At 38.6% G+C, this 26,393-nt stretch overlaps 1 protein-coding gene across 11 annotated transcripts; it reads left to right on the top strand.

Annotated features, from left to right (window-relative positions):
* The first annotated feature begins 9 nt into the window (after positions 1-9).
* On the top strand, positions 10-26,393 carry RCOR3 (REST corepressor 3). Of its 11 annotated transcripts, none has more exons than XM_015622241.1 (12): positions 10-246; positions 744-800; positions 6,389-6,466; positions 7,945-7,997; positions 9,687-9,848; positions 10,181-10,305; positions 11,771-11,849; positions 14,443-14,661; positions 16,275-16,352; positions 17,115-17,172; positions 22,265-22,506; positions 22,936-26,393. In XM_015622241.1, the coding sequence occupies exons 1-12, from the start codon at positions 105-107 to the stop codon at positions 23,278-23,280; spliced, it is 1,638 nt and encodes a 545-aa protein (XP_015477727.1). In that variant the 5' UTR covers positions 10-104; the 3' UTR covers positions 23,281-26,393. The 11 variants fall into 11 exon arrangements, with proteins under 11 accessions (XP_015477727.1, XP_015477726.1, XP_015477734.1 ...); XM_015622240.1 differs by having other exon boundaries at positions 11,771-11,867; XM_015622248.1 differs by lacking the exon at positions 22,265-22,506.

Here is a 26,393-nt window from a genome sequence, read left to right as displayed (position 1 = left end):
GCCCGAGGGGGGGGCGGGGAGGGGGCAACATGGCGGCTCCGTATTAACTTCCCCCCCCTCGGCCGGCAGCGCTGCCGCCGCTCTCCCCCGCTCCCAGCCCTGGCATGCCAGGCATGATGGAGAAGGGCGCGGAGCTCTTGGGGAGTAAGAGCCGGGCAGCCCCCAACGGCGCCAAGAGCAGCAGCCCCTCCAACGGGCACTACTCGGAGCCGGAGAGCGGCGGCGGCGACAGTGGCGACGAGCACGGTGCGAGCCTGGGGCCGCCCCGCCAGCGGCGGCAGGGGGGTGGCGGAGGCGGCGGGAGGGGCGGCGAGCCGAGCCGAGCCGCCTCCCCCTTCCCGGTGCCGGGGCTCCGCCGCTCCGTCCGTGCTGCGGCCGAGCCGCGGCCGCGCGTGTGCGGGGCGGGGGGCCGGGAGCGCGCGGCGCGGCCCCGCGGCTGCCCCCGCGGTACTTAACGATGGGGAGGGAGTGTCTCCCGGGAGCCGCCGCCGTCGTCCCCATTGTTCCGCTGGAATAAACTCCCCCTTCCGCCTCCTCCTGCCCCCTCCTCGGCGGTCGTCGGGGCTTAATCCGCGGCGGCGGCGGCGGTGGGCGGGGGGGTGGCGGGGGGAGGAGGTGGCTTATTCCGCACGGCCGCGGCGGGGGCTCCGCCAGCCCGCCCGCCCGCCGCACGGCGGGAGCCTGGGACGGCGCCCGGGGACGCTCCAGCCCTTAATTTCTCTTCCCCCCCCTTTGCCTTGCAGATGTAGGAATGAGGGTCGGAGCGGAATACCAGGCGCGCATTCCTGACTTCGAGCCCGGTAAATCGCTTTTCGGCTGTAACCTGACATCTCCAGAGGCGGGAGGGGTGGGCTCGCTGCCGGGGCGGGCTCGCCCGGCGCTCTCCGGCGGCGGCGGCCGCGGGGCTGTATTTATGGTGCTTTTGAGCCTTTGTGTCGGCGATCCGGTGCCGGCGGCGGGAGGCTTGGCCGGGGCAGCATCTGCGCTCCGGGGGCGGGGGGCGTCGCGGTGGGGGATTCTCACTTCATTATCGGCTGCATTATGGGTATCCGGCGGGAGGCGGTGAAACAGAAAAAGCTTTATTATATTTTTTTTTTTTTTCTCCGTGTTCTTAAACCGATAACCATAAAAAATATTTGACGAGGGGTGATGGATGTCGGGCAAGGGTGGGAAGTGATGCGCCCTGCCGGAAGCGGAGCAGACCTGGCTGCGTGCTGGAGGCGCTGGGTGGAAGATGCGCTCGGTGGGAAACTCCTGCTCCAGGTTTTGTGTGCTGTAGTAGCCTCGCTGGCCCCGCCGTGGCAGGCTGAGCTGCTCTCCTCCGCCTTCCTCGCCCCCCCAGCCCCGCCCCGAGGAATATGGGTACGCTCGCATAGCCTGGTACTCAGCTTTAGCAAGTTAATTGCTAGAATGCTGCCGTGCCTTACTACACAGAGCAGGGAGACCACAGGAGCGTTGAGCAGTTCTGCTGTAGTGGTCAGATGAAGCCTGTCTACTTTCCTGCTCTCCAGGCAGGCTCCATGGGTATCAGATGATTTCTTACCGGAAGAGGATTGCTCTCACGGTGCCTCCCGAGGCTGGAGCGAGCCCCTCTGGGTGGGCGCAAGTCCCCACCGGCCAAAGAAAACGCTGGGGAAGGGAAAGCGCGAGGGTGGGATTAATGGATGCGTGATCTTGCCTTAAGGGAATGCCTTTCCCCTAGGAAGGAGCACGCAGTCTAGGTCTCTTTGTTAATAAGGCTAATTCTCTTCGCCTTTTATTTTTACATTGCCTACTTAAAATTTATACACAGATAAAAATGATGGTTTCTAACCTGCAGCCTGGGTTTGCTTTTCCTACAGGCCACTTGAAGTAGAAAAACACCTAGTGTTTGTTTTTCTTTTGATTAAAAGTACTCTTCAGCCCTTGTAGGACAATTGAGGTTCTGTGGTTTTAATTTTGTAAACTGTATATGCAATAGTACCGTTACATTAGTAACTACAGAACTATTTTTATGCTCTCATATAATAAAGCTTTTTAGAGCTTGTGTTTCTGGGGGATGGTATTCAATTAATGCCTCTTTTCCCAATAACTGGGATTAAAATATACTCACCCTATCGATTTCCTTCATAATAGAAATATTTCTTTAATAACTCCTGAGTTAGAGGCTTAATGTTTTATTATTTGCTTATTAGGGCAAGAAGGTCCTGATTTTTTTGAACACCTAAGTCTTACAAGATAAATTAAAAAGTCCATTAAGTTAAAAGTATGGCACTTACCAAGTTAACAGATTGGTTATCTGAAGAGATACCAGCAAGATCTCATTCTTTCATCTCTTTGTTTTTTTTGTTGAGGTTTGTTTATTTTTTCTGACGAGTTTTGTGGCATAATTTCTTAGAGACAAGTGACGAGAGACAAAAATCCTTGCTCTTACAGCTACATTTTGGTTACTTTTTTGTAGCAAGGTAATAATCTCCTTTTTAGTTCTAGGTTGCATATATGGATATGGCACTATATTTGATTATCTTTAATTATGTTTCTTCTTGGAATTGTTCTAATGCTCTTTTTTGAGGGCTTATCAGATACTTTAGAGTGTGTGTTTATTCACAGTACTCTTGAGTGCTGTTTTTTAAGCCCCTTGAAATAAATAGATGGGAGAAGAGAATCAATGATGGATGAAAGTAGATATAACTTTAAGACACAAAGTCAGCCCTGATAAACCCACAGAATACTGAGTGGAATAATACCAGTCCTTGGGTTTCACTTAGCCTGACTTGAAAAATAGCCATAAGCAATGCTCTACAACAATACACTGAGGAACAAAATATTCATGATTAATGTGATGGCAGTAAACAATTTTTTTTTTGTAAACTTAGTTTATGTATAAAACAAGATTATTTTTTTAAAGAAAAAGTGCAACTGTTTCTAAGTGGATTGTGGTTGGAAGCAACAATTATGAGAAGTTAATTTAAATATACTCTCTTACCCCTCTCCACACCATATTCTTTTTACAAGCAAACTTTCAGATAGAGCTTAAGGGAAGTAGTGTATTTAATTGTCACCAATTATTATAGTGATGAGAGTGATTTTGTCACTGTAAGAAACAATTTTAATAAGGAAACTTGGGATTTTTACTTTATCTAATTTACTGAGTTAACATACCATCTCTTGCACTCTAGATTTTTATCTCCTCCTCCTGGTTTTCCTATAGTATTATATATTCTTGGTGAAAATTTTTCTGCTTGTACTTTCTGGCCCACCTAGAAATACAGCAGGATACAAAACTGATATCCTTATATTGTGGGTTGTTTACATTCTTTTGAAAATCATGGTACAGAATGCACCACCCTCATGTCATCCACAGATAACTGCTAGAGAAGTTTTATTCTGTTCAGATTTAGACTTCACAATGGTTTTACAATGAATTTTTCTTTCTTAATGCTGAAATACTTAATTTTCCATTTACCCTCTCTTCAGGGATGGAGTTGGGGCTATCAAGAAGAATATTTTATACCATTTAAGGTCACTTAGGAACTCATTTCTCTGTATGTTTTTAACTTTCCTCTCTTCAGTCTTCTAATAGGAAAAGAGGCTCTGTTAAATTGAAATTGTTAAATGGTGTGGGGAAGGCATAATCTTAAGCAGAGGAAGGTACATTTTGTGCTGGAAACCAACATACTTTTATATTGCCACCCTGCCCCACAATGCCCTCACTGTGTCTTGTATGCACCTGGATGATCACTTCATTTTCAGTACCTGGGATCCTGCATAGAGCTGTACCAGCCATGTGTACCTAACTTCCAACATGAAGCTGCAATTTAGAGAGGGTCAGTTTGCTGCTGTGATTTCCCTGTTCTGGAAGTGGTGCAGAGTGCCTGTTGGTCATCTTCAGCTGGCTGCATTTCCTAACTGCTACTGGCAGAGGGGTGCAGCAGCTGAAGTACTGAAACCTCTTCCTCAGCGGCTTCGAGGCGTATTTTGGGGAGAGGGAGACTTGTCATTCTTCAGATGTAGCTCTTGGTCCTTTTCTTCCTTACTGGCTTACAACTCTTCTAACACACTTTGGTTATCATGTTTGCAGGGTATTTCCAGCCCCCCTCCCTTGTATGCCTTGAGGTGTAACACAGCCACTCTGGGGGTTAGGGCTGTTTGCTTGAGTGCTTGGGGTACAAAGGACAGGCAGCAAGTTCTCAGGAAGGTAGGTCATGGTCCTGCATATGGGGATGGAGGGATCCCTGTCCTACAGCTAGGGACATCCCATGCTGAGGACAAGGTGCCTTCTTTCCTTCAAGCTACCTGTATGCACCTCATTATTCCTTTGTCATCCTGGCTTTTCTTTTGGCAGTGTGAAGGTGCCACCTGAATGGAAGCAGATGTCTCATTCCTGCTGGGGACACAGCACTGCTTTGAAAAGGGAGGTTCTGGTGGTTGTTGCTTGTTTGTCACGTGAGGGTGGCACCTCAGTAGGGTAGTGTGACCACATACATAGTCTCCTGCAGGCACAAGAACTCTGAAATGAATGTTTTTTTTCACTTTAGTACTTGAGTATTCACTACCTGATAATATCCATGATAGCCACTTGTCTGCAGGTATCTTAAGTTTAGACATTTTTCCTCATAAACTGAGATTCTAATATATTCTCTGGTGATCCTTCTTTCTCCTCATCTTTAATTAGAATGAAGTGCAGGATAGTGGTCATTTACTTGTGATAAAAACACAGTGTACAAGAGAAATGTTGTGCCTGTAATATGCCTTGCTCTTCATGAAGTATTGTATTCCTAATGACTAAAAATGTCATGCTTTTTGGTGCTAAAGTGGAATGTTACATTAAGGAGTTTGTTCTTGTATACCAAAAACCTTTCCGAGTTTAGTAGCTCTTATGCCTTGAAACGGGTGCTTTATGAGTACATGTACATTCTTAACCTGTTATGGAGTTTATGCTGCATTGAGGTTATCTGCCTTTCACATCTCATTTTGGAGAGGTACAGGAATTTTTAGGTTTTCTAATTAACTGTTTTCAAGTTCACAGTTGTGATGGATCAAGATTGCAGAGATGATAGCAAATACAAAACGCTGCCAAACTGAAGGAGGAAGAACAACAAAACATTGTACATAAAGGGAAAGCACTATACTGATCTTTTTTTCCAAAGCATTGGATTTGGTTTTTTGTTTGCTTCAAACAAGATTTAGAGTCTAAATAAAAAGTGTGTAAGCTTAAAATGGATTGAAAAGTTACTTGTTTCACTGAACAAAAAAAGCTTTTCTTCTCCAAGAAGGATGCAAAGAAAGTTCCTCTGAGGGTGATTACTCAGGGAATTCATACTGACATTAGATATAAATCCAATTGTTGAGCAATTTCTTAGCTAGAGAAACTTGAAAACAAATAGATTGCAAGGGGCCTTATGTTTTAGACTACATTTGTGAAATAGTAATGGAAAGTGACTCTGAATTAATGCTTTTACAGTATCAGGGAGTTTTCTTTTACAGCATGTTTTAAAAAATCATATGCTCTGATTTAATGCTTCAGTGTTTACATCAGTATTACTCTGTCCTGATGGGTTGGATAATTTGTACTGCTTCCCTTGCTACATTGAGGTGGAGATAAACAAACCAAAACCAAAAGTTTCTTATACATCTAACTGCTGTGCAATTTGCTTGGCTATGAATACTAAAATTACAAAATTAGAAAAATCTAGAGAGATGAACAGAATGGTTTCTGGCATAGCTGTTAGTACAGTTTCTTGCTGAAAGGGATCAGTGGTGGTGACTGAATTCTAGCTCTTATCTATTTTTGTTTGTTTGTTTGAAGGAAGCCTAACTGACCACAGTAGGTCCTAGTAGTCCTATGATAGTGATAAATGTTAGAGTACTAATGGACAATCAAACTTCAAGAGAACAAAGTTGCATCCTTACCAACTTTATAGGGGGTGGATTTAGATATGAGAAAGCAATTCCTTGCTATGGGGTGGTGAGGCACTGGCACAGGCTGCCCAGAGAAGCTGTGGACACCCCATCCCTGGAAGTGTTCAAGGCCAGGCTGGATGGAGCTCTGAGCAACCTGGTCTAGTGGAAGGTGTCCCTGCCCATGGCAAGGGGGTTAGATATTAACTACTAGTTAGGATAGTACTACCAAACTAGATAGGATTCCTTCCAACTTAAGAAGTGCACTTCAGTGGTTTAATTGTGGTAACCAGGATACTGTCTAATATTTAGTTGAACATCCTAAGAATAGTGCTCAGATTCAGTCTTTTGATGTCTTAAGGAAATAATTTTGAATCAATTTTATTTTTTTTTCCCTCTCCTTAGTAGCTGGACTTCTTACTGTGGTTGGCTTTTGCTAACTGTCACATAGTTGTTCTCTAGATCATAATTATTAATTAAATACTGAGAGTAACTTGTTTTCTTACAGGTGCCACAAAATACACTGATAAAGATAATGGAGGAATGCTTGTATGGTCTCCATATCATAATATTCCCGATGCCAAGTGTAAGTCCTTGCCTGCTTAGGAATTTGTGTGCTTAAGTAAACTAAATGTTTCTGGTGTGCCTGTTTGCTCTTTATTTTATGCACAGTGAGACTGCAAATAATTAAACACAAAGCTTTTCTTTTTCTTTATTTAGAGAACTCCAGGTAAAGGAAAGATGACCTTCTCTTATATTAGTAAAGGCTTTGTTTCAAGTCAAACTGCCTATTCTGTATTATCATCATCATTGCCTGTGTAACCTTTTGTTATTAATTAAAGAATAAAATATCTGAACACAAGGAACTTACTGCTTTAAATTTCTAGGAGAAGGAGTTGCAATGGATGAATTTAGAAAAGGTTTGTTGAGGCCTACTTCAAGGGAAAATTATTACTGCTGTCACAGAAGGAGAAAGCAAACATTTTTTCCCTTTAGAAGTGAGCTGAAATACAGGAGTTATCTGACAAAATGTGATCAGTTATCTGTTTAATCTAGTTTAATCCTGCGCTAGAAGTTCCCAACTATAATAGGGGAGTAAACTTTGAGGATGCAGCCATGAGAACCTCATCCCCTGGACAGTTTCTATCTAATACCAGTAGTTAGAGATTTGTGTCCCTCTACATTTGAGGGAATGGCACCTTCAGCTACTGCAGAACAGTTAGAAATAAAATGCAACTGTGATTATTAAACACCTTTCTCATTCCTTTGAAGTATAATTATTTGCTGCAACAGTGCATGGCAAGGATATCCATTGTCCATTTGAATAAGGTGGATATGATTATTTCCTTTTCTTGATCATACTTCCTTTCAACTATTTAGTTGCCATCTAATTTTGAGCTCTAGAAGGTGAATAGGAAGAGGGTTTCATTTAAAAATAAATAAGACAATTTCAAAATTAGGAAAAGTGTTTAACTCTAAGCTGGTTCTATTATTGCTAAATATGATTTTTAAAATGTTATTCCTTAATTTCATTATCTAATTATTGACTTTTCATGCTTTCTGTGGAAAACTGACTTTGTGTCATAGTTAAAATCCCTGTTGGTCAGTGAAAGCTATAGTAATCTTGAGAATATGCATAATCATTGATGTAGGATCTCCTTGCTTTAGTTTTCAACATGTTTGGGAATAAGAGCAGTAGAAGTAGTTCAATTTAAAACTAACCCAGGAAGGGATTCCAAAAAAGGCATAGCCTTTTAATAACCAGCTAGTTTCTGCTTTAAATAAATAAATAACTTATGAGTATCTGTGGTTTTGTTGCAGTAAAAATGTGAAAGAAAGCAGAATTAGCTTGTGTAAAAAGTTTATAAAATTAAATGCTCACTAATGGTCAGTGGGTTTATTTATTATTAATAAAGCTGTGAGTATATGTAACATTTTGGGGGACCTGGGCCTATGCAGTGTGTTAAAGCATGGAGAGACTCTTTTCCCATGTTAGATGGCTAATTCTGTCATAGAGCAGAGCTAAAAGTATTAAAGAATAATTCTGACATTGCTTTGTTACAGTGGATGAATATATAGCAATAGCAAAGGAAAAACATGGATACAATGTGGAACAGGTAAGTGCTGTGGAATGAGAGTGCTCATTTAAAGGATTTTTTTTTTAATATAAAACTATAACACAACTCTTTTATTTTTCCCCTTGATTACCATTAATTAACGCTGTTTCTCTTCAGGCACGGCAGCAAACACTGCAGTTAAATGGATCTGCATACAGTTGTGGTCTGGATTCTCTGCAAAAGATTGAGCTCTTTGTTTTCATGACATGCTCAGCTTGTAATGTGCACTTTTGAAAGGTTTGGTATGTTTCTTGATACACTGGGCATGTCATGCAATTGTGTGTGTATATTTAGCTAAAGAGTTTTGTAGGGAAGCAGCTTACAAATTTAAAGTTAAACATTAGAATGCAAATACAATACAATTTTGAACCATTAATTGGTAGGGATGGCACTGAAAAGGTTTATTTCATATTGAAAAAAAAAAGCAAACTAACCTAAATTGAGTGGGTTTTTTCAAAGGCAGGAGAACAGACTCAAATTTTAACTCTGAAGGTAACAAATAAGTTCACTTTTTAGTTAACAACCTTTGGTCACCATTCCTTAAAAAGTAAGGATAAAACTTTGCTGGTCTGCATGTAGTTCTATATGAAATTTCTTTATAAATTAACCAATCTATGTAAAAGTGAGTTTACGTATTGCAAAAAAATATTTGCTGTACAATTGAAAAGAAGTTGTATGATCAAGTTTTGGAGGATGGAAGCTTGCTCATCAGCTGCTGTCTGACAAAGAGGCTGCCAGTGTTAAAATGTCCAGAATATACCTGTGGTTTGGTGTTGCTTCTTTATGCCTTGACTTCTGTTAGGCAAGAGGAGGAACTGATGGCTCTCAAGTCTCCTAGAGATGGATTTATAAAATAACTTCTGGTACAAAACATTTGTAGACTTCTCGCAGTGGAATTGAAATTCTCTTTGCAAGAGGTGCTTGTCACTTGCCGTTCTAACAAGAGCAGAGGTTTGCTGTGTCCAGATTGTCAAAGATGTGAAATCAGGGGTTTGGAAAGACACCTGACAATTGTCTGCCTGCACTGTACGATTGAAACTGAGTGGCTTACATTGCCCAATTTCCATGCCCGAATCTTGGCATCAAATCTGCCAGTGATTCTCTGGCAGAAAGTCTAATGAACATAAAATTCTTTAAGAATACCGAGAAATGAAATGATATAAGAAAGTATATTTAAATTTCCATTCCTTATTAGGTTCACATGACGAAGTGGACGTGCTGTTATTTGTGAATTGAAGAGTTGTAGAAAGACCACTCTCACTTTGAACTTTCAGACTTGCATTTTGGATGGTCCTCTGGCTACTGAAAAGTATTTTTGTTTTCTTTTTTGAGTGGGCTGGTAATAAAGGCCTTTAAGGAACTGTGTAGGTGATATATGCCTGTAAAGTAAGAAAGCAGGTCAGATTGGAGCCCCTCAGCTTAGCTTGTGCTGCTCTAGAATTACTGCTGCCATGCCAACCTTAAATTGTCTGGCTTTCATACCATTAATAAAGTATAGATGTGCCCACTGTCTCCAAAGAGAATTTTGTAACCTATAGTAAATAGCCAATAAAATTGTAAATACATTTTGAGAAGGAATTCTGATAGTCAAATTTAATTTCAAACAAATAAATTGCCTGTTTTTATTTAACTTGTCTCAACGTTTTAGAAAATTGACTAAATCCAAAGAGGGACTATTTCTTTTCAAAGGCTCTCGGCATGTTGTTCTGGCATAAACACAATATTGAGAAGTCCCTTGCGGATCTCCCTAACTTCACTCCTTTCCCTGATGAATGGACAGTTGAAGATAAAGTCCTATTTGAACAAGCATTTAGCTTCCATGGAAAGAGCTTTCACAGGATCCAGCAAATGGTAAAGTAATATTTCAATCAGAAGCATTAAACAGCTCAGATGCATTAAGAACAAAGGCTCCTGTTGGGCTAAAATTTCATGTTGATTTCTGTGTAAAAGCTTCAGGAAGAGCCTTGAATATAAGATTTCATTTATTTTCCTCATGTCTCTTGGATATACAGCTTTTTAACTCTAATGAAAAGAAGCCTTCTCCCCTTTTTTAAAAATATGAAATACATCCCTCATTTTAATCTTAAAATATTGTTAAAAGATGGCTATAAACAGAGCAGAATTAGAAATCTGGATGGAATTTTAAATTTTGAAAGTGTTAATCTGTTGATTAATTCTTCTAGCTCCCAGACAAGACCATTGCAAGCCTTGTAAAATATTACTATTCTTGGAAAAAAACTCGCTCTAGGACAAGTTTGATGGATCGTCAGGCTCGTAAACTAGCTAATAGAAATAATCAAGGTGACAGGTGAGTTTTGTGTTCTTAAGTAGATAACCAGAGACTGAAATTTTCCTAAGTAGAGACGTGGAGTAATTTCTAGCTATTGTTTCAGTGAGAGCCGTGTGTTTCAGGTTTGAGACCCCTGTTGTGATATCTCTGATTCTAGCAAGGGGTTCGGGACCTGTGCTTTAAGAACTTTATCACTCCAGTCTGTGTGGGTTGTAATAGGAGATGGGAGTGTTTTAATGGAGAATTGTAAAAAAAAAAAAAAAAAAAAAATTTAAATCCTGAAGGCTATTACTGTCTGTGCAGAAGAGTGTTTTTATGGGTATGTGGGAGGGTTGGGATTCCTTTTTGTTTGAATTTTTTTAATTAATATGGAACTAAAACTGAAAGTTCAACCACTGTAAGAAGCTGAAGCAGTAAGAGAGCCTATGCATTATTTTATAATAACACTTTATATAAAATCTTTTTTTAGGAGACTTAGAAGTGCTATCAGTCAGAGAGAATTAGAGCTCAGAGTAGTTTTGTTGTCTTGCAAAGAAAGGAATAACGTTTCTCACAGTTACTATGAAATTAAAATTTTATTGTGCTTGGTATACTTAATTATTAACTTGCACTTTTTAAAAGGTGATATGTGTTGCATGTGTAAGTAACATAATCTATGTTTATATTGGAAGTTGTAATTTTGTATCTATAGAAAAGTGCATCACTGGGGCAAAAGGGTTATTTTTAATTATATGTTTTTTTCAATAACTTATCTAAAGTTCATATGCTTATTTAGTGATTCTATTGCTGAAAAATTACAAGCTAAAGTTAGTTTGCTTTTAATATAGCAGTTTGGAGGGGTTTGGTAAGAACTAGAAAGTTTGTTCTTGCATTAATTTATTCAGAAATTATATTTTCAGAATGACTGGATTAGGCTCTGAATTGACTGTTCTCTTTTTAATCTTTTTTCTTTGATTTAATTCAGTAGATTTCATTTCCCTCCCCTAAACTGCTAGATTTTAAGCACGTTGGTGAAAAAGCAGTCCCGTGTTTTCCCATCATATGTCCTATGCTCCCCACAGATTTCAGCAAGGGTTTATTCACCTGTTGTAGTGGTTTGAAAATTGCTCTATTAAAACTAATGGGGCAAATGGAAGGTTATTTCTAGCCTTGGTATATAGTTGGCCACGTAAGTGTTCACATTGGCATAAGTGGTTGACTGGAAAGAAGGTGACACCAAAATTCTTGGCAGCAGTACCAGCATTGCTTAAAGTAACTTTGAAACTATGATTTAGGATTGCTTGTTTATCCTAATAATTACTGGAATTTAATATAGGAAATCATGCTTGTAACAGCCATCTTTTGAAAACTACAAATAATTTTGAGATGCCATTTACTCAGAATAGGTAAAATCAAGTAGATAAACTCTCTTATCCTGGTACATACTTACATTTGGGTTTAAAAAGTAAAATAGTGACAAGCTTTTTTTATAATCTGTCTTTAGCGATGATGATGTAGAAGAAGCTCATCCAATGGATGGAAATGATAGCGATTATGATCCCAAAAAAGAAGCCAAAAAGGAGGTAACAGATAACTTAATGGTGAATGTCAGTTTGTTTGTTTTCAGTGAATGTGTTACTGTGAAGAGTGAATTGTAGTATGGAGGTTTAGATGTCACCCTGCTGAACTCCCAGGGCATTTAAATAGTCAAGGTCTTGATGACTTCTCATTGAAACAAAATAGTATTCTATATTTTTGCCATTTTCTGGCTGTAAATGCCAGAAATGCAGAAATGTCTCATTACCTCCACTGTGTCCTGAGAGATCTTCAGTTTTTATAAGAGATGTATCCTCTCACAACCTGATAAAACAGATTGTATTTGCCCTCCTTCAGTCTTATCAGTATGTTTACAGTTTTACTGGTTGTGAATTATTTGAATCAAAGTGTTTTCTTTGAATTTTAAAATTAAATTATGTTTTTCAAAGAACAACTTTGTTGTTTGTTCAAAGCCACAGTGAGTTGATGCATTTTAACTATTATGTGGTTTTATTGAGATGCTTTCTGCTAATAAGTGTAGAGGAAAAACATTTTTGTCCTAATTGAGCACTTAGCTTTACCGATGACTGCTGTGTTCAGGGTATGTTCAGTTTTTAGGCGTTTTTTGAGTTCTTGTTATAAACATTAAGCTATCTATAAACAAGACAAGAAAAACACAAAGTTTGTGTTTGTTTCTTTGATCAACTTTAAGCATTTGTGATCCCCCTAAATCAGCCAGTTCATGCTTCTCAAGAGTGAGAGGAGAGGTTATACAAAACTTCAGCACTCCCGTGAAGCGGTGTCTAGGATGCACTTTTTACAAAAATAATATTGAGTAAGAGACCAATAAGCTTAGCTTCTGTTCTGAGCTTTGCAGTGACCTTCAATGTATCCCTTTATCTACTGGCCTTGGAGAAAAAAAAGGAAAATTATCCCTTTCAATGAAAGAGTTTGAGATTGCTTTTTTAACATGGGGATGTTTTGTAGTACTTGAAATATCACATGGCCTGATAATGTACCTTTTTACTTTTATGTTGTGCTAACAATGTCCCTGAAATCTAATGACTGGCCTTAGCTGTGTCTAAATGAGCTGTTTTGCTCAATTTACTTGGTTATAGTTTGAAGCATGACATACAGTCCAGAATGCAAGTAGTTTATTGATAGACTTCTAGGAACAGGACAAATAGGTTTGTAGTTTCTGATGAGCTATTTGGATCTGCACAAGATAATTTTGTCATCTAATAGTTCTGGGAGGATTTGCATACTTTCACTTCCTAAGCAAAATATAAACTGAGTAGGCTGCTTGAACACACAGAGCAATGGAAACTTTCTGTTACCAGATAAAACAAATATAACCTAAACTCTCTATCTTGGCAAGAAAAAATTGAGAGAGAATATTTTCACTTTAAATCCAGATTGAACACACAGGAACTTCAATTTCATACCAAAAGAGCAATGCAGAACCAAAACCCGAATAAGTATAAACAGGGCAGAAGTGAACTTAACCTTGAAATTTTTAAATGTCAAAACTGTAAGGCTCTACATCATTTTTCCAAGGAAGAACAGACATCTTAAGTGGCCTCTGTGAAGTCTGTGAGCTGGATAAGATGTTGTATTAGCTGGGGAAGAGAATGTGGCACAAGGTCAGGTGTACTAAAACAAGACTCTGTTTGCTGCTCTGTACTACTACTACAGAAAATAATAATAATGATAATATTAATAATGGCTGCTGCATTTGGTTTTGCAGTCACTGTAATCAGATGACCACCTCCTCTTAAACAGGCATGGATGCCAGCAGGGACGAGCAGTAGGGAGCTGCTTGAAGTAGGGAAAAGACTGAATTCTTTCTGTTCTAGTACTAAGCATTGCTTTGAATTAGAAAACCCTAGCAGAGAAAATAATTCTTGTATCTCTGCTCCTGGGCTATAGGGAAGCTACTCAGTTGCTCTAAGCAAGTCATATACATGTAGAGAAGTTATGCAGCAATCCCAACTGAAGACAAAGCTGAAATGTTTAGGTGTCCAAACATATCAAAACAAAGACTTCATTTCCTCTTTGCCATTCCTTTCCTTTCCAAAGAAGCAAATAACAAAGGCTCATGCTATGACTGCAGGGCCATGTCCATACTTTCTCTTCCAAGTCTCAAGTCAGCCCCTCCCTGTCCCCCCAAACACTGTAGAGTGCTGACAGCAGGGAAAAATGTCATTTTGCATTCTTGCCTGGCCTGGTTGACTTTGCAGTTCTTCTTTAGTCTTTGCCCAAATTCTTCATATCTGATCAGAAATGTGTAGTCTCTGATTATTTGTTTTAAAAACAAGATACATATGTGTATATTATGTATCTCCTTTCACAATACTCAGACTGGGATTTCCATAACATTTACTGTATTTGTGGCTGTGTTAAAAAAAAGTTTTGAAAACTGAGCTTTCTTAGACTAATGCAGGCTTATCCAGCAGATGACTGGCATGTTCCATCAACTCATCTGCGAGACATAGTTGGATATTATGTGTAAAGGAGGATGTTAGCTTAAGTTTTGTCATAAATATGACATTACAATGCTATCTGATACTTCATTATTTTTAGTAAAGTTGTACACAAGATACTGTTATTCTTTAATGATTTATTTCTTGTAAATTAAAGGGCAATAATGATCAGCCTGTTCAGACCAGCAAAATAGGTCTGGGTAGAAGAGAGTATCAGAGCTTGCAGCATCGCCACCATTCCCAGCGTTCCAAATGCCGTCCACCAAAAGGCATGTACCTGACCCAGGAAGATGTGATAGCTGTTTCCTGTAGTCCCAATGCAGCCAACACAATTCTTAGACAGCTGGATATGGAACTAATCTCGTTAAAGCGACAGGTACCATGGGTTATTAGTCTTGGTTTTTTTTTATTTCATCTCAGATTGTTCTGATTGTAATGGTTTTGAAGATTATCTGTGAAGATTCTGAAACTTCTTTAATGTGAGTCTTCCTCATTTTGTTCCACAGTTATCACCAGAAATGCTGGACAGTAGCTGTTCTTCGGTTTTTGGTTTTTTACATTCATCTGCTCTTTTGGATAAAATGAAGCAGGATGACTTTTTACTTATGAAAAAAAGGGTAGCATTAAAATAGTGCTACAGATTTGGGGACAGGAAAAATCAAAAGTCACATTTGATTTTAATTTTTTTTTTACTTTGTTAGAAGTGTTTGTTTGAAAAGTGAAAATGAGACCAATGGAGCAGAGGAAGTTACATTTATTACGCTTTAAATTGTAGCTGGTTTCCTGGATGCCCTTTCCCACATAGTGTGAAAGTATGGGAGGCTTGCGGAAATCATGGACCTAGTTATTTCTCTGTTTGAATTGATACATTTTCTACTTCTTATTAAATTTAGAAAAGCTTTTTAATCTCCACCTTTAAGAGGAAAATTGCCTGCGTCCTTTGCATGAAGAAATTAAATTTTGGCATTTAAAGTTGAAACATGTAATTATTCAGCTTCTCAGTAGTTATGTGCATGCTTGCTTTCTAGGAGCGATGGGGCTGCAGAGTCAAGGCTTATCTTCTGGAATTTTTGCCTCCTTATAAAGCTGCCATGTGGCAAAATCACGGAGTGAATAAAGAATTTTTTCATGGGGTTTTTGCTCCCTTATGTTCTTTTACAGGAGAAATAAGCTTCTTTCTGTCACAGCAGCAGTCTGGGGCTAAATAGCATAGGTGGGTTTCACTCTTTAGCCAAAGTGTAGGTGAGCTACACAAGTGAGGCAGGGGTTCTCTCTTTTTTTTTTTTTTTTTTTCTTGCAGGAATGCAGCCTTTGGAATCTCCCACTGAGTTGTCTGCTTTTGTGTCTTAAGAACCCTTGTAATAGCTGTGCACCATAGTATGCAAAACTATTTTCTTACCTGTTACCTTATGTGCATCAATGTCAGATTTAAGTGGTTCATAGACATGTATATGTACAATTTTGAAGGTTTATCCTTTTTATAAACTAAGAAATATTTAAAATCATTTTAATAATTCCCCTTAAAGAAAATCAGAATGATCTCAGGTCAATAAAAAGCATCTGTCAGAAGGAACTAACTGGAAACATCTCATGAATTTATTTTTTTTAGAAGGAAGAAATTAATGAATTAATATATACAATACATCTCACATCTCTAAGAATGAAGTTTTGTGTCTAGGGTATTCTTAATTCTTCAAGAACCTATGCATCCTTATAACAATTACTTGTTATAAGCAGCTTTTAATATTCTTTCAGACAAACTGTTCTTTTGAAAGACTGGCTTAATTTTTTTTCTCCATAGTAAACTGTGATGTGTTTTGTTTTGGTTTTTTTAAGTTTTTTGAAACAGTTAAAAGTAGTGAAGCCTTAAACCATAATATTTCTCTTTCTAACTTAGGAGGTACACTTGTGGCAATCCTAGTGAAGATAAATGTGTAAAGTGACCAACTTTCTTTGTGGAGCTGATTAACTTTGTTGTTTTTGACCAAGGTTCAAAATGCTAAGCAAGTAAACAGTGCACTTAAACAGAAAATGGAAGGCGGGATTGAAGAATTCAAACCTCCTGAGGTAAATCAAAATAAATACTGAAAGTCGTGGCCTTGCACTTACATTGGTAGGAAGCAGCAGAAATGTGTTTTGCTTCAGCAGCAGCAGCTTAAAAAGGATCCATTAAATTACATGTAGTGGGGAGACTTTAAAAGAAATTGGTGGTTGGCTGTTTTTTATGGCACCTGGTTGAAAAAAGAAGCAGAAAAAACTGAAATGTCGTGTCTGTTTACAACAATAGGAAGCTGAAATTGGGCCCTGATACATTGGGGCTTTTTGGATTAAAAATAGGTAATGTAGATTGCCAGTAATAAATGGTGTTCTATGTGAAAACATGACTATATATACACTTTGGCATCTAAAATGAATGATCTATTGTTACTGAAGTTCTGGTTTTGCTTGTTTTAAAGGTTTGGATATGAAACATAATATGAATGCAAAATCCTCTATACACCAAGTCCAAATAGTTTAGATAAATGTTACTATAAGTTGAAATTCTGTCTGCATAAAGATCATTAGTTTGTGCATAAGTTATTATGCAGTTGATGCTAAAAAACTGCAATAAAACAGAGGAAAAACTGCTGGCATAGTTTTATGCTCCAATCCGTAAACACTATTTCCTCTGCATGAAAACAATCTTGAGCTACAAATTTATGGTTTATAGGGAAGAGGTTTTTACCTATTTTGCAAGATGTAGTGCAAGTAAAAGACATTGATGCTCAGATATTTTGCAGCTGTTGAAACAATTTAATGATCTTTGTGCCTTTTTTCTAATTTTACTAGTCTAATCAGAAAATCAATGCCCGTTGGACCACAGAAGAACAGCTTCTTGCAGTACAAGGTATGTTAATAGTAGCAGCAAGTTGAAATCTGATGTAAAGGATTTGAAGAGTTGCTTAGGCTTATGTTTGTATTTCCCTCTAATGCAAAGCTAAACTTTATCTGGTCACCAAGAGAGCAGCAAAACTGTTGAGAATATTTAGGGCATTTATTCAAACAACATGACACTAGGCTTTCTGTTAACCATGTTAAATTTCAAAGAGAAAAGCTAAGCAGGATTTAACAACTGTTTTAGTGCCAGAAAGTCTCTTCAATCATCTGCTAAATCACTTTACATGAATTTCTCTAATGTGGAAGACTAGAGCAATAGTTAAAGTAATAAAATATGAAGCATTTAAGACATCTCTAGTATTCTAAAGTAGGAAAAATCAGAAGTAAATCTGCTTTGCCGTTGCTTTTCTCTGTTCATGAGAGACTAATGGCCTTTAGACCCATTAGGCCTTTTAACAGTCTGAAGCTAGATATGGATGCTTGACTATCAGTCTTACTGGGCTAAAAACCCAGCATCTTCTTGCAGGCTATTCATACACCTAACTTGCATTTATTTAATTTATATGAAAGAAAACTGACTCTTGTATTAGCATGCACTGCCAAGCCATGGAACATGGACAGGAAATATCTGGAGATACTGTCTTGAAGGCATATATTGACTCACTTGTGTGGATCATCTTTTTAAAAGATAATAGCTTGGTTATATGTATCTGCTTTATTCCTCTGTATTCTTCACCTTGAAAATGAGATACTGAGTTTTAGTGTAAAACATTCAGTGGATCAGGATATCAGTGTACAGTTGATTGGTATGCCATATCTGGAACTTACTTATTAGTCAGATGGCTGAACCTAAAGCTAGGTTATTTTGAAGTATGGTTGGAAATGCAGAAAGACATGGTGTGTCTTAAATCATGCCTTTCAACTTACATGCCTCGGGCTTGGATTTGCATCTCCAAGCTGTCCTCTGTCCTATGTTCATTCTCTCACTATTGCTAAATACCTCAGTATTTTGTTCCCAGATGCAACTGAAGGAGATGCCTCTCTGATATGGTAGTCTAGTAAGTAGAAGGCTTGCTGGAAGAGTGGGGAAAATCCAGAGTCATTGTGCCTGCCTTAGAATGAAAGGATTCAAACCATCTTACCTTTTCATAGTTTAGTTATTGGAGTTCTCACTAAGCAACACTTTGGGAAGTGGTGAGAATACATTCAGTTTTCATTAAGCTATGGCACTCTGACAAGACAAATAAACTAGAGCCTGAGCAAAAGAGAGTGAGGGTTGGTGGTGACTCCTTGGAGAGGAAATCTAGTCTTCTGGTCTCTAGGGATGGTTCTATGTTTTATAAAGGTAGTCAGCCTTAAGGGTGGTGTGAGAAATCAGGCCTTCTGGAAGAAATCTCTTCATTGACATGTGCAGTCTTTTATGTATTGTTCCCTCTGTGGTCCCCTTTCCTTGGCACTATATAAAATGGAGATGAGAGAGAACCCTAATGACAAGAACAAAGCATTCTAATTATCCCTCCCTTACTTACTGCTTGCTCTCCCTCCTGGAATGAGAGTGCTGTAGATATTAACCTCCAATCCCTCAGGCTAAGGACCCTGATTTCTTGCTTCAAAGCAATTGTCTGAGGTAGGAGACTCTAGGCATGAGGGAGCCATTCCTGACTGTTTTTAGTGTTTTTCCTGACTGTTTTTAGAAGGCATCCACAGTTGCTCTACTAAAAGCTTCTATAATGTGCATTAGGCATGGACTTGCAAGTTGACTTGAACTTTGGGACATTTAGTTTGTACACTTTAAAATGGAATTATTTTATTAAATGTGTTGGTATATTTTGGTGTATGCTTGTAATAATTTTACAGAAATCATAAGCACTAAACAGGTAGGTGGCACGCGATTTGTTCACTTGAATTTGAACAATAAATCTAACCATGGAAATTATAATCTGCAGTAATGTAATTTTGGTACTGTTTTTAGTAAACATGAAAAAACTTGTTATCTGTAGGCTAATCTCAAGGGATTGCCAGTAACTATGGAAGAGGTAATGAGAAAATTTGTCTTAAAATAGAGCTGTGTGTAATCTTAAAAGCAGTCTGTGTGCTTGCAGTGGGGTTGTGGACTCAGATTTATGATCTCTGAGCCAATATATTTGCAGTATAATTTATCAGGTGACAGTGCAGCTTTGAATAGTTTTTGAATGTAATGGACTAGTTCATCAGTTAGTGTTCTTAAATTACAAACTTTTGTGTACAGAAATGTATAAACATAGTCATATTTTCAAACTAACATCTTGGCCTTGAATATGTAATTGCAAAAATGTTTTAACATTTGTTCAAGACAACAAAATTTGCATTGAAGAGTAGCACATGACTTTCATGGCATTGCAGGGAAAAACAGCTGGGAAAATCAGAATCTAACTCTATACAAGATAGTTGCCAGGAGCACTGTAATCCCATCACAATGGAACTGCAGCTCCCATTAACTATTTCTGCCTCATTGTGATGCTGTATCATATTACTTTGCACCCTGATTAATATTGTGTTTGCTGTGCTGTACAACATTAAGCAGTGTAAACAGCATCAAAGTTGCATTTATGAGTTTCTCCAAGAGAGACATTTGAGATGAAATGCTGTAATCAAGAGCATGCACGTGTTCCAGTGTACCTTTGCAGCTGGGTGAAGTTCTGAAGAGCTTGAAGGATTCCTGTGAGCTGGGCTGCTTTTAAACGAGCTGGGAGAAAACCATTCATACATGTGAAGTGAGGCTGTGCAGTCACCCTTTTTGAGCTTCACCTTCATCAGCTTAATGAAATTATTTTTATTGAATAGGGATTGAACAGGTGAGAAATAATTTGGGGGTGTTTAGCACTGAATTTGTATAAGGATGCCTAAGTAATGTGCACCAGTTTAACAGGGATGGTGTCTTGGCAACAGCTCTTAGAGATATGCCATCACCTTATACATTAAAGTTTTGTAAAGACACAGTGAATTTTCTCTATTTCTTACATGGCATGAAAGGCTTTTAATACGTGATTGTGATAGAGTGGTAGTAATAACATTGAAAATAATCCAAAATGAGTAGTGCTGAGTGTAGCTAAATTAAGGAAATTTTATTTTATTTAGATTTATTTTTTAAGAGTTGAGGTCTCAGTGAAGGCAAGAACACCTTGTTTTCAAGCTGTTTGCTTGGAATAGGCTTTAAGACCTTTTTTTGACAACCTGAGTTGAAGATAACCAGCAGGCTCAATTGTTTTGCAGATTAAGGGAGGAAAGAAGTGTAGCCAGCATAGTAACAGAAAGGGCTGAAACCACTAAAAGTCTATATTAGTTTTCTAACAGAAATATGCTTTGTTCTGCTGGGCACCTTGTTCACTTGATTAATTGTACCAGATGTTTAGATACATTGCAATGGACATTTCATGTTCATTATAAATCAGTAAGGGTGGTAATGGTAGGGCAGACAAAGAATATTAAAATACTGGAGGCAATGTTCGTGGGTACACACAGCTTTTAAGGAGTATAGCTGATACCTTGTACAGCTGATAAAGCACAGAGCCAAAGCCCTGTCTTTGCTTTGCCTGGATCCATGCCCTCCCACGTGGCTCTGAAATCTTTCCAAGGTCCCTGCAATCCGAAGGGTTGTATTCTTTTGTACGCCCCAGAAAAAGACACTAAATAATGTGGCTGGGTTCTTGACAGCTGAAACATCAGCTTCAGCTACAGAATTTGTTACTATCCTGGAGGTGAACTTTTCTTTTAAATTGCAGGGAGCTTGCATTACCACATCAGAAGCGCCTAATAAGGAGGAAAGTAGAAAGGAGAGGAGCAGAACAAACTGAAGGTCACACTCTTCACAATTAAGTTGAAAAGGAACATAGCTTTCAGTTTGAAACAACTCTCTTTCTGAACACTTTGCTTCATTTTCTGAAGTGAGGCATGAAATCAGGCATAAATTTCTTTTCCTGTAATGAGAAAGAGTGCCTGTCCTCTAAGAACTGTAATATGTTCCAAATGAGTTTAACTATCAGGAGCTTCACAGAAGAAGTCAAATTGTAATTTGCTCATGCATAACTGACAGGAAAAAAAAACCAAACAATTCTGTTTACTCACTCTGGAACAAAATTGGTTTATTTCTTCAAGTCTCCAAGCTTTTTGACACTTGTAATTAAAAATATACTTTGTGTAGCTAAAAGCTGTGTTTTAGGAGGTGGGAGAGGTTGAGGATTTTTTTTCATTAAGCAGGAGAAATCATACCCTAAATATAACAGAATCAATATACTTTTTATTATAATTCAAATTTTAAGTTAAAAACTATGTAATGTTGCACTCAGTTTTTTTTGTTATATGCAGATATAATTTTAGAAGTATTTAAAATATGTGTTGGGATTTTCTCTTGAATTGCTCATAAACAAAAGTGACTACTGATGTCAGTACAAAAATTAATGAAAAGAACAATGCAAAGATCACCTGTCATGCTGCTTATCAGAAGGGGATTTAATCAAATTTGCCAGTTGCTCTCTGTAGCCTGAGTAGAGCATGTCACAAGTGCAGGAATGAGCAGTATATTGTGATACTGCTGAACTCAGGCCTCCTGTTCTGCCCTCTGCCACTCCTACCCCACTGGCTGTGGGAAAGAACCATCTGCATGCAGCTGGTGTGGAGGGAACCTGTAGGAGCTATCAGTGTTTGTCACTTGATATTTCTAGCATTTTATTCTGTTTACAGCCATTCACACATGCTCAGTCACCCTTCCTCCCCTCTTGAGCTGGTCTTGGGCTTCTGCTCTTTTTGTGAACACACTGAAAGATTCACTGTGTTTGTCAGAGGCTAGATCTCTGTGGTTTGAGGTTGAGAGGGCCGGTGAGTAAGCCAGGATCTTTTACAAATGGGTAATGACTTTTTAATAAAGTTCTTGATTTGTATGTTGATAGCTGTGCTATTAAAAATTACTTTGTTTTAATGGAAATGGAGGCCTTCTTCTAATTGAGAAGTTCTCCTAATTAGCGAGTCCTCGGTTTGCAGGTCCCATAGGTTCTCTCTATAAATACATCACACGTAGCTGTGTCTGACTGATTCTTCACAGCTATGTTATTTACTTTGCCTTCCAGGTGTCCGAAAATACGGTAAAGATTTTCAAGCTATTGCAGATGTAATTGGCAACAAGACTGTTGGCCAAGTGAAGAACTTCTTTGTAAACTACAGGCGTCGGTTTAACTTAGAGGAGGTATTGCAGGAATGGGAAGCGGAACAAGGAACCCTGGCTTCTAATGGTGATGCTTCTGCTTTAGGGGAGGACACAAAAAATACTTCTAATGTGCCATCAGGAAAGAGCACTGATGAAGAAGATGAGGTGTGTTTTGTGTACCAGAAATAAGTAAGCATGGGTTGAGGAACAGCATTTTATGTAGTGATAAAATATAAGGTTAACTGGTGTGGAGTGGCAAACCGCATTCTAAAGAATGATGATGAGCTTGCATAGAACTTCAGCCAATGTCGTTAACCAGCTGGGAGCAGGACTGCACCTTTGATAATGACGATCACGTTACTGTTTTAGTGTTAAAATACACTTCTTGTTCTAGAAGAAGACTTGCTTCATAAATATTTTTAGTTCTGCTGTCTATAATGTTTTTGGTTGGTGATTTCTTTTCAGTAACTTCTCAGTTCTTTGGTTTTATTTTTTTAAATGCTGTTTCCTGTGTAGTGGCCAGTGGCAGCCCAACTGCGTCACGTCCTGGCCGGGATGGCTGTTCACGCAGTCTTGTCTTTGTCCTTTGTGCAGGCACAAAGCACTCCGGCCACTCAGTGTTTAGGCCCTTCACCTCCAGCACAGGCATCTGCTCCAGCACCTGCCACTCCCTTGGCAACTTTAAATCAGCCGCCCCCGTTACTTCGTCCAGCACTTCCCGCTGCTCCTGCTCTGCACCGCCAGCCTCCGCCGCTCCAGCAGCAGGCGCGCTTCATTCAGCCGCGGCCGACCCTAAACCAGCCTCCCCCCCCGCTCATCCGCCCAGCTAATTCCATGCCTCCTCGTCTCAACCCCCGGCCCGTGCTGACCGCGGGCAGTGGCCAGCAGCCACCCTCGCTCATCGGAATTCAGACAGAATCTCAGTCCACTCTGCACTGAAGAAATAAAAGCAGAATTATGCTAACTCCCACATTTGAAAAAATGTACCAATGTACTTTTTTTTTTCCAAATAATGAAGGGGAGAAAAGAGCAAGCCTTCACAGGTATCAGACCAGTTTTCCGGAGGAGCAAGCTAAGAACTAGAAAATGGAATGACGTCAATGACCACCTGTATAAAAATATTTTTATGCCGAAGACTTGTACAGCAGAGTAATGCCTACGCTGCAACCCTCCTCTGTATGAATAACTGCTGAAGGAAGTAACTTCTTAAATGAATAAATGTTCAACACACCAAGATTTTGTTTAACTGATTTTTACTCTATTTATTTTATTACAGTTCTTTATAGTCAAGCGTCTAATTACAGGAACATGGTCTGGCAAATCTAGAAATAGATAATATTGTAGGAGACTTAAATGTAGTGTTGAGCTTTTTTGTGTGTGTGAATTTTTAATTTTTTTTTTTTTTACCTTTTAGTGAAAGAAAATAATGGCTTTAGGTTCAGAATGTTTGGCCCTGTTTAGACAACAGTAGAAGCATTTCACACACTTGTAAAATGTAGGTTCTCCCTTCATGTTTTCCCCAGAACATCTTAGCTTGATTTAAAAGGTACTGGCTTATTAAGTGCTCCTCTTTCAGAGTATTCTGAAGACTCAGTGAGCTATTGTACCAAATTTATTAAATCTCATGTGTGTTCTACTCATGGAATTTAACTGGAAGCAGGAGTCCAGTTTCTTGCTGCAGTGCTGTCTTGAGGGCTGGGCAGGATAGAGTGGCAGCCAACCCAGGGCAATGACAGGAGCGGAACCGTCTAGCAAGAAGCATTAATTTAATTTGTTATTCCACTAATTCTTCTAATGGAAGCACAGTAAAATTCCATTCCTCTGAGAATGACTGCAGTTCATGTATGCTAGATCACTGATACCTTGCTTGAGCATTAATGAGGGAAGTGTAGAGGCTGGTGGTATTGGTAGAGTATCATGAGAGTAGTTACCTGCTGCCAACCCAGTCTTAAGTGATTGTCTCTTGACTCCTGCTGTATTTCTGGTAAAGTTGATTACATGAGTTGAGGGGGAAGGATGAGGGTGTTTGTTTATATTATTGACTCAGTAAAATCTGCATTTAGATATTAATATTGCTTCCAAATTATAGGAGTTTAAAAGAAACTCATTTTACTGCATTCTCATCTGAAACCTTGATTGATGCCCAGCAGTGTTTTGAGGTGTGGGGTGTTTTTGTTTTTGTTTTTTTTTTTTTTGCAAAAGCAGGTGCCTCTACCCTCCAAGTAAATAAACCAGGCTTCAAATATGAGTAGCACTGTTTGAAACTGTGTGATCTGAATTAAGCTATTGAAAAATAATATGTTCTTGATTATGTAATAATATTCATGTTGAGTGTCATACTATTTGGAAAGGTTTTTTTGCTTTTAGCTGAAATGGTGTCTAAAAGTCTTTTTAACTCCATTTTGTTATTAACTAGTTTTGCCCTTTACTAAAATGAGACTTTTTATGCAAATGGGATGCACTATCCCTAGCTGGTTTTTTTCCCACAGATAAATTGTGTGGTCTAATGATCAGTTTACCACGTCTTTTTTATGTGCAAAGGGAAGTTCTTGTACAATCAGATTCTATTTAATTTGAAAATCGAGTGTTAAAGTTTGATAGTTGTAACCTGGATTGCAGTTAAAATGTTGACCTTTATGTTTTAGTTCTTCATTTTAAAATATTCTCAGCTCAAACTTCAGAGTTTTTTTCTTTCAGGTCACTCACTGGTGTGCTGAGTTGTCGTACAAAAGGTCTTTTTTACAAATTTGCTTTCGCATCAGAGTAGGTGCTTAGCCTCTATGTGAGCATCAGATGACTCCCAGTCTAAATAAAGCAGAATTTTAAAACGAGCACCAAGGAATTCTTGGTCATGGAAACTTGTGTTCTGGGTGTCCCAAGTCCTTAGTGTGCCCTTACCAGCTACACACAAATCTGGCTGCTCTCTGGTCTTTAAAACCAATACAAAACCAAGATGGTACATTTTTACAGTGTAATTGTTAACAGTGCTAAGATTCATCTTCAGGGTTTTGGGGTTTTTTGTTTGGTTTTTTTGGGGGGGGTTTTGTTGTTTGTTTGCTTGTTTTTTACTTTCAAGCATTGAGTCTCCCAGGTGTGTGTATTGTACATCTGCTAATTTTTGTCTTGTCTCTTGTCGATAGACTTCAGTATGCAGAATGTTGGGTGTTACAGTACAGTTGGCCACCACCAACTGCTATGAAACTGTTCAGTACATTGTAATTCCATTTAATCTTGTTTAAATATTCTATAACTGGGCAAAGGTGCTGTATTTGAAGGGGGGAGGGAGGGTCAGAGATAGGTAGGGTAGTATTTCTTAATTTACCTACACTGTAGCACACAGTAGGGAACTCCTAGCATTTGTAGTACTAAATAAGTATGTACATAGCAAAATGTCTTTATTGTGTGCTTTGCAGAATATGTGCATACAGTTTGCACGTCCTGTTTTGGGGGGTAGGGTTTGTTTTAAGCAGTGTTTGCCTGGAGAGTGATATGCTTGCTGCTTAATCAAAGGATTAAAGTTTCAAAGAAATCTGTGTCTTCTATTTTTATGTACCTTGTAATGGTGTAATATGTTAGGGCCCTTATACTGTGATTCTCTTCTAAATTCATTTCTATTTTTTTAAGAATTAGAAATAAAATTATACAATGGTGTTGATTTCAGCGGGAAATTTCTTTTGCCATATCTAGTCTCCTGTTTTGTAATGTAGTAATGAACTCTGACTTCAAGGTTGGCTTAATTTTGTCACTTTAAAAAATGTACAATGTTTGCACACTAACGTTTGGCAGAGAACGTGTATTCTACATTGTTCAAAGCTAATGTAACTCTACAGCTTTTTGTACAGTTTATTTTAGTTAATAAAGCAAAACGGTACTAAAAAAATTCCATTTTACAAATGCAAGGCATAATCGGAACAACATGTATTCAAGAAACAACACTTGCAAAATATGGATGTACAAGAACTATCAGATTTAATTGTTGCACTTTAAATCAGAATGGGTATGAAGTTGAGCAGGTATTTCTGCATTTAATAAAACAATCACTAAACATTGCA

The sequence above is a fragment of the Parus major genome, chromosome 3 (genome assembly GCF_001522545.3).
Source record: "Parus major isolate Abel chromosome 3, Parus_major1.1, whole genome shotgun sequence".
NCBI classification, from domain to species: Eukaryota; Metazoa; Chordata; class Aves; order Passeriformes; family Paridae; genus Parus; species Parus major.
Note: the sequence above shows the minus strand (reverse complement) of the source record. Positions and strands in the feature narration are given on the sequence as shown.